General features: G+C 33.5%; 1 protein-coding gene across 3 annotated transcripts; it reads left to right on the forward strand.

Annotated features, from left to right (window-relative positions):
* The first annotated feature begins 352 nt into the window (after positions 1 to 352).
* Positions 353 to 13,913, forward strand: LOC124361533 (lysosomal acid phosphatase-like). 3 transcript variants are annotated; one of them, XM_046815595.1, is made up of 7 exons: positions 353 to 678; positions 2,071 to 2,175; positions 2,254 to 2,493; positions 3,806 to 4,018; positions 7,001 to 7,127; positions 12,354 to 12,550; positions 13,568 to 13,913. In XM_046815595.1, exons 1-7 carry the CDS (start codon positions 502 to 504, stop codon positions 13,727 to 13,729), a joined length of 1,221 nt encoding a protein of 406 aa, XP_046671551.1. In that variant the 5' UTR covers positions 353 to 501; the 3' UTR covers positions 13,730 to 13,913. The 3 variants fall into 3 exon arrangements, with proteins under 3 accessions (XP_046671551.1, XP_046671552.1, XP_046671550.1); XM_046815594.1 differs by having other exon boundaries at positions 356 to 678; positions 12,330 to 12,550; XM_046815596.1 differs by lacking the exon at positions 12,354 to 12,550 and having other exon boundaries at positions 13,568 to 13,730.
* Positions 13,914 to 17,841: the final 3,928 nt, after the last annotated feature.

The following is a 17,841-nucleotide window of genomic DNA, read 5'->3' on the forward strand; positions in this document are numbered from 1 at the left end:
TGCTTGAATTGAAATATATTAAAAATAATAAAGTCAAAATCCAGGTAAAAATTAGCTTTTTGACCACACTCTTCAAAACTACACGCAACATTGAACCGTAGAAATATGGTCGTTACGAAACTACTGATAGTAGTTCTCAATGCGTTATCTATTAGTTGAACTATACCTTTCCGAGGAAATTATACTGGAAAATAACCAGTGGTGAAAGTTGGAAACCCATTTTTGACTAGCTTTGTCTCTGTTCTGCCCCACTGTGCAGTACGAAAACTGGAGTAGAACGTGATGCGATAAGGACGGCGCCGAGGACCACATGGAATCTCTCGGTCTGTACTATTTTTGTCATTCAAGTTATTTGACAAATAGAATTTAATCTGTACATAATTAACATGAGTGTTGACACAAGAATCTATCTTATCTCATTTTTATACTCTTGGTAAGTTGTATGAAGTAAATGCCCTACAAAGTAACACAGCCAACGAATTTCGTTCCAAAATTAACAAAATGTCAACACAGTTCTTTTGGCTTGGCGCTGCTTTTGTGGCCGTGCCATTAATAGTGTACAACCTAAATCAAGAAATTGGATCAGCTGATCGCCGTGGACTCAACAGTTTGACTGTTCCCACTGTGACCAACACAACTGGACCAAGAGCAGTACCAACACTGCAGTTCGTAATTGTTGTAAGTATTGTATACATAGTATTTCATGTAATACAGGAGTAATAAAGTTAATGACTATTTCACTGAAATGCTGGATGTCCAGTCACTACTATTTCTACGAGCAGTAAACGGTGACAGTAAAACTTTTGATAATATGAGGTTGACAAAAGGGTTGAAGATATCTTAAGAAACAGTTTCTCGTCATGGCGTAATTCGAGAGTCTATTCATACAGTTGGGGACTTATACTGGAAATAACACAGTTGTATGATTTGTTTACTTTTTTCTAATAATATTCAACTGAGCAACAAAATAGATTGCAGATCTAAAAATGTAACTGTACTGAGTTTTTGTTGCTATAAACGATCGCAAGTGTCCGAAAAGTGAAATAGAAAGCTAGCTTTGAAATAGAACATATGAAATAGAAGGAGCTGATTCTTTAAAAAAGAAGAATATTGTAAAGCACATGCACAACACCCAGTGGCCCTTCTGGGCAGCTATGTGAGTAGAAATTTAATAGTTATATAATTTTTAGAAGTTCTAACCATATAAACTTTATGGGAATATATTTGTATTATTTTCTGATGCTTTTGAAACGACTTGATCTTTTTATTGATCTAAATTGGAAATCTCACAAGTTGCATAAAAACATATTTGATATGGTTAGAAACGTCACAAATGTTATGTAAGTATTGTTCCTTTTATAACTATTGATTTGTCTCAATCAGCGCCAACGTCTTTGACACAAAAGAATGAAAAAGAGTTTCTTAATGGAAATACGTCGGTGAAATTATATAATAATCGGGATTTGAAAAACATCAGCGTCAAAGACGACACATGCGTTTAGAGTAACAAATAATTTATAATGAAAAATCACTCTCAAAGTACACAAAATGGGGTCACTAAACCATAATGTGTAAGTCTGTTACTTTGGTCTTGCACAGAATAGTTGCCATAGAACAAATTCAAAAAAGAGAAAGGAAGATTAGTAGATAAAACCAGATACAGTAATATACTGATATACAAAATTATAGTCTCAGAAGTAATGAGGAAATAGAGGAATACGCTGAGTAAGTTCTAAGTTGAGGGAAAGAAGACTGAAATTTGCGGCAAATTTTGGCACATTTCGTTTTCTAGACTGAGCTAAAACGGATTCAATGAAATGGGTTGCTACATTAAAAAAGACGTAACATTGGCAGTAATAACAGAAACTGGCATTTTAAGTAGGAAAACTTCAGGCAAAAGGTATTTAACTGATAAGAAGAAAGAAAGAAAGCTCATTCAGAAAATAAAGAACGTTTGGACACAAAAAAGGCTAAATCATCGAAATACCATTGACTGTACTTTGCGTGGTCCGATCGTAAAAAATAATAAAATAATTAATAGACTACTTTTTCTCCTGCTTAATGTTTCAGGTAACTCGACATGGTAGCAGAGGTCCTTTATTTACATATCCTACGAGTCCTTACAAGAGCAACGACAAGGGTATCTGGCCTTACGGCGAGGCTGAGCTTACTCAGGTACTAGCTCCTTGCCATGAAATAAAATTTTAAATATAAGCTCAACAAAAACTGTTGAATAGTTCTTGATACTTTTAGCTTGGCAGACTCCAAATGCACCGGTTGGGAAAGCGGATCCGCTCCATGTACAACGGGTTTTTGGATCCTATCTACCGGCCGGAGGACTTTCTTGCACTCAGTACTCCAAAGCCACGGTCCCTGCAAAGTGCGCAAGTGTTTCTGGCGGGACTGTTTTCTCCGTCAGGTTTCCAAGTGTGGAACGAACACTTACTTTGGCAACCTGTACCGATACTGCTGAACTATCTGGATCATTACGAGGTAAAACCGTATAATGGTCCTCGTATTAGCTATAAATATTGGTATAAATATCAGACTCGCCATTAAATAATAGTGCAAATTTTAACGCTTGTATGATATATATACTGTTATCTCAAGTCGTCTCAATCTGTAGAACGTTTGTAATATAATTTTACAAGTACTAAGAAACAATCAAATCATGATAATACTGGTTGATTTCGATAAAGGTGCGTATTTTTTCCAGGGTTGATAGAGAATGTGAATACAAACATTTTTTGCCCAATACACGTGCGGACGGAAATGTTTCGTTTCCGAGGAAATACAGTAGAGAATTTGAGAAATGCCTCCTTGTTAAAAAAGCTTTGTTTCCTTCGTAATAACAATAACCACATAATGGGAAAAAGAATGTAAAAATATTATTACACCAAATTCTCAACATTTCTCCCGTTTGTGTCGATGCAAAGCTGAGCTCTACGTAACATCGACTGTCTTACTTTTTGAAAGAATTGGGGGGGGGGGGGGGGTTCTCCCACTTCTGCTGCTTAGTTATATTTTTAAATTTTTTGCATGAAGTGATTCTTTAATTTCTTGTTAAGAAGAAAACACATTTAGTTTCAGTAGCTTCCCCTTTTTTGGCCGAATCTCAAAGGGTACACTACGTGTTGCCTACAAAGAGGCGTTTAATGAATTCTAAATTTTCTTGGAGACGAAACATTTGCGATCCTAAATCTGGTCAACCTTATAGATGCCCAGGAGCAGCACATCACGAACCGCAAATGTCGAGATTTTTGGGCGCAAGGGCAATTCGGTAGGTCTAGTCTACTGCGAGAGATGACTGGTGGATTTGTTAGTGTTCGTTCCCTACGTGCCAAAGGTACTTGGCAGCCTAGACATAAGGATGTGCCACCCCCTGTTTTGACTGGAGAGGCTGGTTCAGAGCTAGCTTTCCTTTCTTCCGAGGTGACATGACTTGAAATTAGTGCCCTAAATGTTTCCTCGTGAATCTCGACAGGAAGCGTTCCCTATCTCCAACCTTACACATCCAGAATATCCTGTCATTCCGGAAGCAGCGCAAAGGTCCTTATATGACTAGGTGCAATGCTCTAAAGCTTCTTGTCCTAAGAGAACAAAAATTCATCCATGTTCCCCAGAATCTTCAGCTGTTAAGTAATATACTGTAGTACCAGTTGAGGGTCAATACTGATCTCGTGGGTTTTTACAGGTTGTTTGTAACAGACTACTGAAAAATATCCTTATAGTACTTTGTCCAGTAAATTGAAAACGTCATATCGGTTTTTGTTACTTTTGTTAATTTTAACATATAATTTTACAGATTGTACCCCCTCCAGTGACAAAATGCCAAAGGTATTATGAGGAAAAAATGAAACTCCTGTCAACGTTTGAGCGAGAGTTTGAATCAGACTTGACTGAATTATTTAACTATGCCATTCCTTACACTGGATTCGATAACCTCGACATGAAGACGACAAATTCCACTCATAGAAACTTTGTCCTCTACTCAATTTGGGAGTCTCTGCACATTCCTGTAAGTAACTAATGAATTACACGTTTTATTAATTGATTATGTTATTAATTTCACAAAGAAATGTAACATTTATGATTGTAATAATTGTGAGTTATATATTAAAGGCAAAGAAGAAAAATTGCAGATAAAAGAACAAGCAAATACACTTTAAAATTGTAAGGAATATCCAAAAAACATTCTTAATATGAATTTGTAAAAACACCTTTCAAAAATAAAAATATTAAGTATAAAATACTTATTTCAATTACAAATATGTCATTATAATATAAAGCTTAAATAGTTTGGATGTAACATATATGTACATATTAACTTATTTCATTGCATATTTTGTATTTTTTAGTAGTTATTATTGCACACTAAAGATGTAAAATAAGGGTTTTTAGTTTCCTTTTTATGCATTTATTAAATTCAGTTAAAATAACAAAAATACTGAAGAAAACTTTCAAGAAGGCAAAATGCAAACGAGTCGAAATACGTATTATTGGACAAAAGGACTTCTCCTGTTTCTTAGTAAACTTAAACACTGATATATAGCAGAATATATTATTCAATAACTGTTTATCAGTAACATGGTAGAATAAAGATTGTAAAATTACAACAATCGTACTGTATCAGAGTCAAATGTTACATTTGTAAATCAGTAAACAACATAACACCAAATAACGGTTACAAAATCAACGATTCATGGAAAAGCAACATTTCAGCGCTGTGTGCAATGTGAAATGAACAGAAAAGATTGCCGAAAAACTAGCAAACATTTAATTTTACTCCACGGAATAATAAAAAACCGTGCTTCACGTCCAATAACAAAGCCAATATTAAGTAATATAGAATTGATATAGGGCATCTCAATTCTGAAGACATACAGAGCAAAATCTTGCACCATGGTACTCACTATAAGTATTAAGTCGTGTAAGTCAAATAGACCGAATAAAACATAATAGAACGTAACATACACTATCAATACAGTTTTTTGGTCCAGAGAACAAACAAGTTTCCTTTTTTTTTACACATAAATTCTTAGTTTCGTTTCACAAAAGGTTGTCGTTTTAAGAATTTTGTGATAGGACTGTGGAGGAGTAAAAGGGAGAATGTCTAATTCCAAAATAAAAGGAATAAAAGGATTTTTTATTTAATTTTAAAATAAATTAATAGGGGATTGGTCTCTCCTTTTTGAGAAAAAAATCATTCCAAGTTCCCGTTACCACTGCAAACAAAATACAGTAAGTCACCATTTCAAAATTTTATACACATCAAAACGTTAACAGTAGTTTTAGTATGAGTACCTGTATATCGCCGGTTAAAGTGTTCTAATTGACCAGGTACAATATAAAAAATCAGATCACTTAAAATTGTACTTCTAAGACAAGATATTTAATAATTTTGAAAAAAAGAACTTGCCAACATCGAGTGCGGCTTAGAGATTTAGAGTGTTATTGTCACATTTCTGTGACTGATATAGATAGATTACAACATTTTCGTATTATTAAAAGTACTTCTGATCTACACTATTATATAACAATTTAATGGTGTTTATCTGTGTGTTCGTGTATGTGTTACTAAATTACGTATAAACATATGGACTGATTCGTATTGAAATTTTAAATGTATATTATTAGGGTCCTGATTAATTTACTACTTAATACTATTTCAAAAATCCCTCCCTGTTTCGCGCCACTGGTCTTGAAAACCTCCTTTTTTGCTTAATCAACAGATAGTAAAAGTGTTTTTATAATCAGTGAACATTATAATGTCACTTGTTTCATTATTTTAAACTGCCATTAAAATCCTAGGAGCCGAGAGTCAGTTTGCACTGTTTAAGAACATAGAAAGGGTTTTTTAAAAATCGGCACAGAAATTTCCCCTAAGAAAGAAAATAATCGTCAGCCGCGCTGATTCTGCGGGGGTTCAAATTAGAGAGTAACGAAAGGGTTAAAAATAATAAACGGCAATTCTTTATCAATTATATTTTTCTTTGCTCAATACACTTACAACAAGTTCTCAGACATTATAAATAATACCTTTTTTGTTCTCTTATGACAAAAGGCTTAGAAATTGCACCCAGTCCTAAAAGGACCTTTGCGTTCTTTCTGGAGTAACAGGATATTCTGGATGGTTAAGGCTGTGAGTAGGGGCCACCTCATTTCAAGATCCACGAGGAAGAATTTAGGACATTAATGTTAGTCACTTCCCATCGGAAGAAGGGAAAACACAGCTCTGAACCAGCCTCTCCAATCAAAGCAAGGAGGGGTGGCATGCCCTTGTGTCTAGTCTAACAAGAACTCCCGCAGTAAACTAAACCTATCGAATTACCCTTGCTCCCCAGAAGAGATTAGTGATCTGCCGCTCCTGGACACCCCCATAAAGTTTCCCAGATTTAAGTAACAACCTATTTTGCTTTGGTTTTTTGCTGAGCCCACTGTGGGTTCATCTGGAAGGTACCAACCAGACAGAAGCGAACTCTCCTGGGTATTATATAATACGTAATATTTATATCACCATGGCAAAACTATGTAAAGAGACAGAAGGTCGCCACTTTAATGGTCTTTAAATAGTTAGACGACACTGATTTATGATTTATTTTCGTGTCCGACTGTTGTTTTAAGTATGGCAAGCTAAGAAAAATATGATCTGAGGAAAACTAATATTTCATATTTTTAACCCTTTTGACACTCTTCCAATTTGACCTCCACCAAAACTAGCGCGGCTGAAGGCTTTTTCAGGGGAATTGTCCTTATCGATCTCATGAAAAACCAGGTTATTTGTTCATAAAATGCAAGCTGGTTCTTGGCTTTTGGATTATAGATCCTAATTCCTATCAAGACCAAGAGCAATGCTGTTTAGTTTTGTACATTTTAAAACAAATTCATAGCATTTGATGAATCCAAAACCTTTTTTAAATTAAAGAGTTAAGAAAGTTTCTTTGGAAATTTCTGTACTGTATTGCCTATTGGATTTTTACGACTATTAGTTCCGATTCAGAAAGAAGAGGGACTTCCTCTTCCCGCCTGGTCCAAGAAGGTCTATCCACAGCCAATCACCTCTCTGATTGTTAAATATACCCAAGCAGCTGCAGTCGGTTCGGAAACTCAGATCAGGTATCTGCAAGGTAAGTTGATATCCTCAATGTTATTCATAATTTTACCTCACCTCAATATTGGTTTGAGCTTCTCGTCCTCGACTTTTCAGACGAAAATGCCTCCGGCTTCCAGGTGTCAAGTGTCTAACAGTATCACATTCCAGTGCATTAGAAGATGGTGAACTCGAGTTAAACTCGACCTTCATATTAAATCAACACTTCCCAATAGGAAGACGTTGTATGTAGAAAACTCGGTTATTCCACCGTACTTAGAGATCGTGTCAGTAGTGTATGCTATTCTAATACAATAGCAGTTGTCAATTTTAATCCAAATCAAAATTGAAAATTGAAATAAAGGAACGATTTAAAAGTTATATAATGTATCCTTAAGCAGAATAATATGGCCTGCTGCATCTTATTGAGGCTAAAAGATTATAAAAGACGTAAAAGGGTGTACTGTGTAATTTCTGTTTCTTTGTTATTCACATTGTCGTGTTTTGTTCATCGTTACAATAACAATTGTATTTATATTATAAATAAACAATTGCGCAGTACAAAACCCATAGTTTTGTTCTATATGATTTTTTACGATAGAAATTTAACCCAAATAGCACCCTATTCACTAATTTCTATTTCGGGTGTTACCTTATAACAACAATTTATTTTACCTTATAAAACAAACTTAAGCATATTATAGCAAATTAAAAAATAACCACGTTAAAATTTTCCAATTTTAATGTAATGTATTCAATAACGATATAATTACGAAGCTGTATTACAGACTTTATGAAAAATCTGTACTAGGACGAATTCCCAAAATGCTATTTTAAAAAATGAATGAAATTACGATTTCTGTTCGATTTCATATATATTATAAACTTGTGATGCACTCAGTTTTCTGTTAAAATAATTTATTTTATTTTGACAACTCTAATTTAGTCACTCTTTTAACAAACATTTTATTAAACCAGGGAAATGGAACTTCTTATCTTACCACGAGGAGTGTAGGTATTTGAAGATGGACCATCTTGTAATGAAGTTAGAAGTTCAGGATATATGTTTCTTTACGTTATTATAAATGACTTATATAAATGTTCTTAATTATTTGTTAAAAATAGAAATTTGTATATTATAAATAATTAAATAATAAAATATCAATCTCTGGATTTATAACTCATATATGCATACTGTAATCATATGTAAACCGTCAACGGTTTCCTTTGGGCCTGGCTATAAAATTGATTATACTTCCCGCTTTAAATGCTTGCAAATCCATATTGAGTGGTAAAAACGCTTTAATTTTGTTTGTTTTCAGGGGAGTGACCCTAAAGTGATAACATTAAAATAGAACAAATCTCAACCAAGAATTTATTTAACTTCCTTAAGAATTTAGTATATTAAGTACATAATGATAATTACGGTACTTAAAAAAAATTATACATAGAGTAATGTTGACTTCTTAAATAATCAAAGCAAAAATCTCTATAAGACTTTGATATAAACGGTGGAAACACTTTCTCTTGGTGTTAAATGCTGTGTACAATATACGTTATAGGTTAAATTACCCCTTAAAGCTATACCGTATGTTACAAGAGGTACTACAAAGGTATTACTGGCAGATAAAGCATTCTTTCTGTCCCAATTATATGTCAATTGCCACAATATAAATAATCCTTTAGCGCACTTTATGCATCTACTCGTTTTGTATACCTGTGATTTGAGTTCCATCTTTTCATTAGGTTTCATATACAAATAGTCTTATAGATTTAGTGTTTTGTACGGATTCCATATGTTTGATATTTAAAGCAATGTTCACGTTTTATGCTTTTATTTCCTCTTTATACTGGAAAACAACAAATATCTTGTTTTTTTAGTTTTATGGTGATAAACATTTATTTGGCGTATAATCATTGAATATAGTTTAATTTTTGCTTTTAGAAAGTTCTTATACCACGATTTATGCCACAAAAAATTTCTAGTTCAGCGTTGAATGTGCAAGACCCACGTAAATGTTTTAAATTTAAACTCTCACCCTCCCTCTCATCACCCTTACTAACTCTCTTTCTACTAATTTATTGTTTAGTACGTTTTAGTAAATTCAGTAATACAATTATTAAATTTTATCGTACGTTAACCTTTATTATCTGATACTACATCGAGTTTGAGTAAGTTTCTTTATAGTTTAATTTTAAAGTTAGGCACATTTCTATCTTTCCAATTCCAAAGTAACTGTAATAGTATGTCCTGCTCAGTCAGAATAAGTAGACAAATTTTATAATAACTTATAAATAATGTTATAATTTATGTCTTATTGAGTTTATTTGTAATCTATATCTCTAAAACTATTTGAAATAAAAGTAATAGTTCGTTACAAAAAGTTCAGGAAATGTTATCAGAATTTCAGAATACTTATTATTTTTAATATAGTTCCAAAAATAAAAGTGTTGTGATGTTTTTTAAAGTTTTGTCAGCCGATATACTGGAATGAAATTGACTTACCGAGCTGGCCAATCCAATTGGCTAAGACATTTATTTAAGACTAGCTGTTACCCGCGACTTCGCACGCAATTTGTAGAACCGAAGTCCTTATACAAAAGCAATTATGATGTAATATGATGGGAGTCATACAAACATTCTAAAACGTAAGTAGGTATACACCAGGTAGATATTATTAAGATCATGGTAAAATAGTATTAGAGTTTAATAACTTAATTTTAACTTAATTATTATATCATGTTTGGCTCGTGTAGGAGCATTTCTGGTTCTAATTAATTATGTACATAACGTCACAGCTACAATCTGCCTTGTAAATCCGATCAAGAAAACACAAATCTCGGATCACACAGGTCTCGGAAACTTACTTTAGTCAAAAAGCGTATATGTCCAGTCCTAGTCATATATTTCAGGTCTAAGATATTTCCAGTACCATAGTAGAGTTTGCCTTGTTGTTCTGACGAAGAAAAAACAAAAAAAATATATATATATATATATATTTATATATATATATATATATATATATATATATATATATATATTTATATATATTATATATATATATACAGGGTGATTCAAAACTAAACGGCAATCTCTCGAGAGCTTATATTCTATAGCTAAAAACAAGTAAAAAAGTTCATATAACCATATGCCCGGAAACGCTTCGTTTAGCGAGTTACGCCTAGCGAAAGATTTCGCCCGGATTTCAGAACCCTTGGTGAAGTCAGGCCGTATAAAAAATGGTAAAGGTAGTTACAAAGATACAAATACGATTGTTTTTTTATGTTTTTATATCTGAAAAAATTTATTAAAATTCGTCCCAGAGCTGTAAATGCAATACTTTCAGAGATATCTTACGTAAAACACAAGAATTGGTGCAAAGAAATAACACATTTTTGTGTTTAACGTAAGATTACTTCCATAAATGTTAAATAAAGGTCATTTTTTTCTTAAACAGATTTGTTAGAACATTTAATTCTGAAAAGATTCATGTGAAAACTACTTAGGAAAAAAAAATTAATAATAGGTATTGAAATTTAGCTTTATTTCAAAATAAAACAGACACACAAAAATGCATATTCTTATCTGCATAAAAATATTAACTAATGTTTAGGTTGTGAGTAACAGCTGATTATTTATTCAACACTTTTTATCGTCATATTTTCTTTGCAAAGGTTGGCAATATCAGCTGATCAACAATTAAGTTCATGAAGTAATATTTGAATAACCTTTATGGAGGTTTTTGTATTGTGGCGTTGTGTGAAGATTGTATTTTGTGAGATCCTGTGATTATTTGGAAATATTTTATACAAGTGTATAAAAGTGTATAAAGGTGTATTTTATTAAATATTTATTTTTAAAATATTTTATTAAATATTTTTATAAAAGTGTATGTAATTATCTTAGTAAATAATGGCAGATAATGTAAATGGTATGTATTCGTTTGAAGAGTATACGGACATGATACTGATTTACGGCAAAGTTAACAAGAATGATTTAGCTGCAGTTCAGGAATATCGTGATACTTTTCCACATCGAAGAACACCTGATCGCAAAACATTTGAAGCTGTGGAGAGACGACTTAGAGAAACTGGTAGCTTTAAACCGAAGCGAATAGATACTGGTCGTCAACGTAGCGCAAGGAAACTATAATAATGAACAAGCAATAATAAATGCTGTAGAATTATCACCAACCACAAGCACCAGACGATTATCACGTCAGTTAAATATTTGCCAGTCAAGCGTATGGCGGACACTTCAATGAAGCACAGTTGTACCCATTCCATATAACACGTGTTCAAGACTTATTACCGCAAGATCTTAATAAACGGAAGATGTTCTGCCGCTGGTTAAGAAGAAATTGTTTACGACATCAGTATTTTCTTCGGCGTATTCTCGTTACTGATGAATCCTGTTTTACTAGAAATGGAATTGTAAATTTTCGTAAATACCCATACTTGGGCGTACGACAACCCACATGAAACTGCGACGAGGCATTTTCAACATACATTTTCAGTCAATGTATGGCTTGGTGTTCTGGGTGATATTTTATTGGTCCATTTTTCCTCCCTAATCGACTTAATGGAGTAGCGTACTTAAATTTTTTAAGAACAAACCTGCCTACCCTCTTGGAAGATATTCCTGTTCAAAAGAGAATAAATGCATGGTTTATGCAGGACGGAGCACCTCCACATTTTTCTAATGATGTGAAAAAACTATTTAAATGATACATACGGTAGACAATGGGGATTGGTTGAAATGGACCAGTAAAATGGCCACCACGTTCTCCTGACCTCACGCCAGCAGACTTTTTTCTTATGGGGTTGGATGAAGTCAATTGTTTATTCAAAACGGAATTAACACCATAGAGGAGTTACGTAATCGCATTACAGAGGCGGCAGAAACTATCAAGAATGCTCCAAACGTTATGAAACGCGTTAGAAAAGAGTGGATTCGTCGTGCGAAAACGTGCATTGCTAACAAACGGAGGACACTTTGAGCAAACTATTATAGGTGATTATTACAGTTTTATAAAGGTAAAATACATTTTATGTTAATGTTCAGTCTAGATATTTCTGTGGATATTTTCTTTGACAGTTGAAATAGGCTGATTTGTATACTAATAACAAAAATATTACTGAAAGAATATGAGTAATTATTTTTATTATGTTCTAGACTAAATACTAAAAAAAATTTCTGAGACATACTGAATACATTGTACGCATTTAAAATGTTAAGGAGAACTGTTCAAATCGATGGCAGGATTGATGCTGTCTAAGACTACAGGCACTCTGAGGCCGAATAGACGTATGTACTATTACTCTGGGCATGACTTTACTGTGCTGGGTCTGCAAGCTATTCTGGGACTGAGGAGAGAGAGCTTGGGACTGGTTAAAACAGGATCTGCGCTTATATACGAACTCCATCGTGACCCAATGACTGGAAGGTTTTACATTCAGGTACGCTTTAATGCATATAATTTTAATTATCACATTCCTCATGATTTGGATTTAATGTTGGTAAGCTAATGAGATGAGACTTGAATTTCAAAAGTCCTTGCGTTTGTAAAACTATGAACTGTTCACGAACAAGCACTGCTAGCACCACTAATAAAGAAATCCATGAGCTTTCCATCCTTACATGATGAGGCCATCCAGGGTTCTTTTTCTGGTTCACCGGCAGTATGAGCTTAATCAATAATTTCTTCAGGGATATTCTTTGAATGATCTGGGAAGTGTTAATGCAAATCATACAAGTTGTCTAATCAAATGTATTAACGATGTTACAAGGGGATTGGTGCTCTTTGGGAGAGTAATCTCTAAGTGATCCTGTCCTTGCAAGTCTATCTATTTAGTCGGCGTAAAATTGTAATTCAACTTTTGACTTGCTGAATCGGAGCGATGGAGGGAAAGGGGACGAAAAAAAAACGACCGAACTTCCAGTGAACAGCTGATTGGCGAGGAAGTGTATCCTTGATAAAAGCGGATACAGTTTATTTGCTAGTTCAGCTTTGGAGAGAGGGTTGCTTTTTGTTGAAGCTAAAATTAGATCACGTGCGGAGCAAGGCAAGTCTGTTCTGAGCAGGAATATTTATAAGAATAGGAATATTAGGTTGCGAGTAATAATGTTTTAAAATGGCGCTTATGAAACGATAGAAATTCAACCGGTTACAGCAACAGAAGAGCTCTGCCATCCTAACCCCAAACTATAAAACCGGTTCTGACTTCTGAATGCTATCCCTGCTCAAGGTTAATTGCGTTTCGCACAGCCTCTTTATCCTTTTCTAAGGGCAATTTATTCCGTTAATTGCAATTGTGAGAGGAATCCTTATCACCACAATGGGATTATTGATTCTGCTCTCATTTGATTTGGGAAATCTTCAAGACGTAGGTTCCCAGGTAAAATGTTAGTGATGGTGTATCAGATCTAGACTTTTCTGGCATAATAAACTCTCCTTAAATTTTTTAATGTTTTAGGTGTTGTACATGGACGGAACATCACCAGACTTGTGGCCTAAATCCATAAACATCCCCGGCTGTGACTCTCCCTGTGACCTTCATCTGTTGTTGAACATCACCGAGAAATACTACAACATCTCGGACTGGGAGAGAGAATGTCAGATTGTAGAAACAAGTTGAATTAAACTAGAAATATTTACAGCGTTACATCAGCCAAATTTTGGATACTCCCTTTTTACCAGAATTTATCACACCTTATTGACTGAAATTAGGTAATTTTATATGTACCGTAGTAAATACTGATAATTTATTGCATCAATGTTATAATGATACATAAATAAATACGAAGCTGAGCTATGGATAAGCATACCTCTTTAAGTTGACCCTTTGGAATGCTCCTCTCTCCTAAAAAGTCATATCTGAAATACACTACCTTCACCAGTAATGTTGAATTTTCAGTATTTTTGTAAAATTTTGACTACGCCACCGTCGCGTTGCAAGTAATTCTATATCGTACTATTCTCACGGTACTAGTATCTCTTGAAAAAAAGATCGCACTTAACCCTTCCCGGGCCAGGCGGCAATATATTGCCGCCATAGATCGCGTCTGAAAAGTGCCAGGCGGCAATATATTGCCGTCGGTGGCATACGCGAAAAGCTTTTTCTTAAAAAAATACGACGTCAAATGATTAAAGTTTTATGTTTTTTTATTCCCTGGTATATTTTTAGATAATTAATATGAATATCATTTTTATTTTGGAGGTCTATGCATTTTTCTTTCGTAATTGTCACGTGACATTATCAGCTGACTCGATCTATGCTGGATTCTTCTTCATTATTTTATTTTGTGGTTGCAAATATTAGTAGTGTTAGTAGTTACCTGCTTAGCTATTGTGTGTAGTAGTTACAATGACTGACAATTTGCGATCTCACAGGAGTGAAATTGTAAGTAGCATATTTGTAAATAGAAAAAGTGTAAATAAATTTCAAATAAAATTGTGTAATTAATTCTTGGTAAATAGTGTTTTTAACTGTATTGAAACTGTTTATGGATCCTACAATCATCTGTTTACCGGTACATCCATAATGTGAATATTTATTTTAAGTTTCTTGCAGTGTAAGAGTCAGTTGCTTTATCATTTATAAAATGTTGCGAAGTACAATTATGCGTATTTATACAAAATGTGTCATAAAAAATTTATTTATGAGAGAAATAACACAAAATTTTGTATGGTTGTTCCTTTCTAAATGTACAGTATAATAACATAGCTTCCGACGGTAAAATTATTTTTCATTTTTTAGTTATTTACCAAAAAAATAAATTTTTTTTTATGTAATCCATTAAAACATTATTTTTTTCAAATTTTAAATTACTTAAAACTACATCTATATTTTTTTGTTGATAGTATATATCTATACCAGTAATTTGGTGCAACTTTTAGGTCATTCTCTAATTTTTATGAAAAGTTATAAATTTTAATCTAAGAGACTGCAAAATCGCCAATTTTAGCCTGGCACTTTTGACTAGTCACAAGGTGATATGATATGTGAAAAAATTTTGCAACATCTCATATTTGGTCCTGGCCCTGAAAGGGTTAATAAGTTACTTTCAGAATAATAATTTAAGATAACGGTGTATAAAATCCGAAGACAGTTTATATCTGCCACATCGTGTCGTGAAGGGAAGGTCTTTAAACATTGCGTTTAAGGAAGCGGTATAAACATGGAAAAGAATAGTAATAAGGACCGAACGCTGATGGATAGTGAAGCAATGTAAAACTACCCTATCTCATTCCGGTTTATAGGGCTTACTCCAAATCCATTTAAGGAACAGTTTTAAAAAATATCACTACAAGTAAAGCACTGTAGATGCTGAGAGACAAAGGAAACTCAACTCTGAAGTAGATTAGGCTACAATTAACAGGCCAGCATTATAATCTGATTGCAGTAATTATGATTCTGTTGGTTCAAAAGAGGGAGATGATCTAGAAAAGAATAGATTAGCTTATGCCATCTACTCAAAAGTACAAATATATTCCTTTTGACTGCATTCTCCACTGAATTAAAATGTTTGTGAGATAATGGCTCAAAAGTGACACTACAAAAGCTATGGTGTGAAACTCGGATTCATGTTATGGTATCTCACCTCTTGACGATTGGGGACATTCATGATTTATTTAATTCTTTTTTATTTTGTTTGGCACTCGAAATTGTATTTAATACAAAATTTGTCGCGTTAATGTGAAGAAAAACAACATTTAACGTTCTAAGGTTTTCGTCTGTGATGATTTATACAACTTTCATTCTTATCGAACTACTTTTCCTCAGACCCCTGGGTAGACAGCATTTGGAAAATTACTGCAAGCAAACCTGTAGGCTGTAACATGGTAAGAGGAGAATAAATTACGGATGTCAAAGAATTTAATCATCTTTAGTACATTATCCCAACAAGTATTACATGTGTCGTATTTGAGCATACTCTCAAACTACGATAATTCTAATTTAAATAGATAAGAAACTATTGATAAGAGTCACCCACTCGTAGGAGAGTAAATATAGACATGAAATATTCATACTAGAGTAACAGGTAGATTATCTGTAGAGAAAATTGTAATAATACTTGAATAAGTTACAAACGGAAAACATACTCTGAATTAACTGGTATCACTAACGCCCAACTAAAAGTTTGATAAGGTAAGTTATAGCAATATGAATCAATAGATAAACTAATTCCTATTTATAGAAATCCTGTTGTTCTTAAAATAGATGTACTATGTTATCTATTTTACCCTTTTTACGCATAAAGTATTTAATGTTTTTTTATTGTTACTAAATACGTAACTTTTTTGATGTAAGAGTTTTGAACAGAAATTATAGAAGAAACAAAACTCCTCACTTAACCACCTAGTTTCAGAGCATGACGTAATGCTTTAAATTAAGTCCTAGCGCAAAAATTTTGGATTGAGTAATATAAAATTACAGCTTAAAGACGAGTGTAAGGAATTAAGAACTAAAATTACAGCTGTAAGCTCTTTATTGAGTAACTAAATTGTTAAAGGATTTTTAAGCGGTAGGCAACATCGTGGTGGTCTCCCCCAGGGTTTGGTATTTGCTTCGACACTTTTTAATGTTTATATTGCTGAGAAACACAGTGTAGAGAGGGTTTCTATACCGATGATTGATATTCTGTGTCAACAAAGAAATAAAACCACTTTTATTCCACTGTGAAATCCCTAGTTGTAATTTTCTCCCTTGAAGCATTTGCTTTTGATCCTAGAGGAAAAGGTATTCGAGCTGTTTAAAGTAGATAACATGTTTTTCTTAGAATAACAAAATGAATTTGAATGTCAACTAATTTAGCCGTGGGATGTTATATTAATGCAGTCGAAGTTTATTACATATTTATACAAAACTAAAACACTAAATCTGCTACTCGTGTTTTTAATTTCATTGAACCTTAAAATATCGTAACTACTAGACGTTTTTTAAAATAATTATACTGAAAAAGCAAAATATCAGATAGTAATACAAAATTTAACATGGACTGAATTAATTGTTTAATTGTTTTAGTACAATTTGTATTAATATTGTAAAAAGATTTGAAGTAGTAATTCGAATACTAGTGTTTTGGCAAGAAACAATCGTCTATAATCATGAGAAGTTTAAACAACATATCTCAGGCTTGAGTGCGATAAACAACAGTTTATTTGTCTCTATAATAATTTGTATTGATTTAACTCTATGGTACTATAGTGTATATTTTACGTATAACAGAAACAGTTGTGCCACTGTAATTATTTGCATGGATGGCATGCCAAAGAAATAAAAAAACGCGAGGAAAACATTTCAGATTTAGAGAAGTACATCTCTCAGAGAGTATGGATAAATGGAATTCAAGTTTTTTGTGAAACACTTTATTTTTGTTCTCTTAGGAAATGGAAGCTGAGAAATTGTAATTAGTTCTAAAAGGACCTTTGCGCTGCTTCCGGAGTGATAGGATATTCTGGATGGATAAGATTGGGGATCTATGAGAAAGGATTTTGGGCACTAATCTCAATCATGTGTCCTTGGAAGAAGGAGAAGCCAGATTTGAACCAGTTTCTCCAGTCAAAGCAGACAGGGGGTGGCACACCCTTATACCTAGGCTAGCAACAGCCTTTAAAACTAAGGGAGCCCCACCAACTTCAACTGTCATCTCCTGCAGTAGATTTGACCTATCGATTTACCCTTGCACCCCAGAATCTCGATATTTGCAGTTGGTGATGAGCCGCTCCTGGGAATCCACATCTTGG

The sequence above is a fragment of the Homalodisca vitripennis genome, chromosome 4, assembly GCF_021130785.1.
Source record: "Homalodisca vitripennis isolate AUS2020 chromosome 4, UT_GWSS_2.1, whole genome shotgun sequence".
Taxonomy (NCBI): Eukaryota; Metazoa; Arthropoda; class Insecta; order Hemiptera; family Cicadellidae; genus Homalodisca; species Homalodisca vitripennis.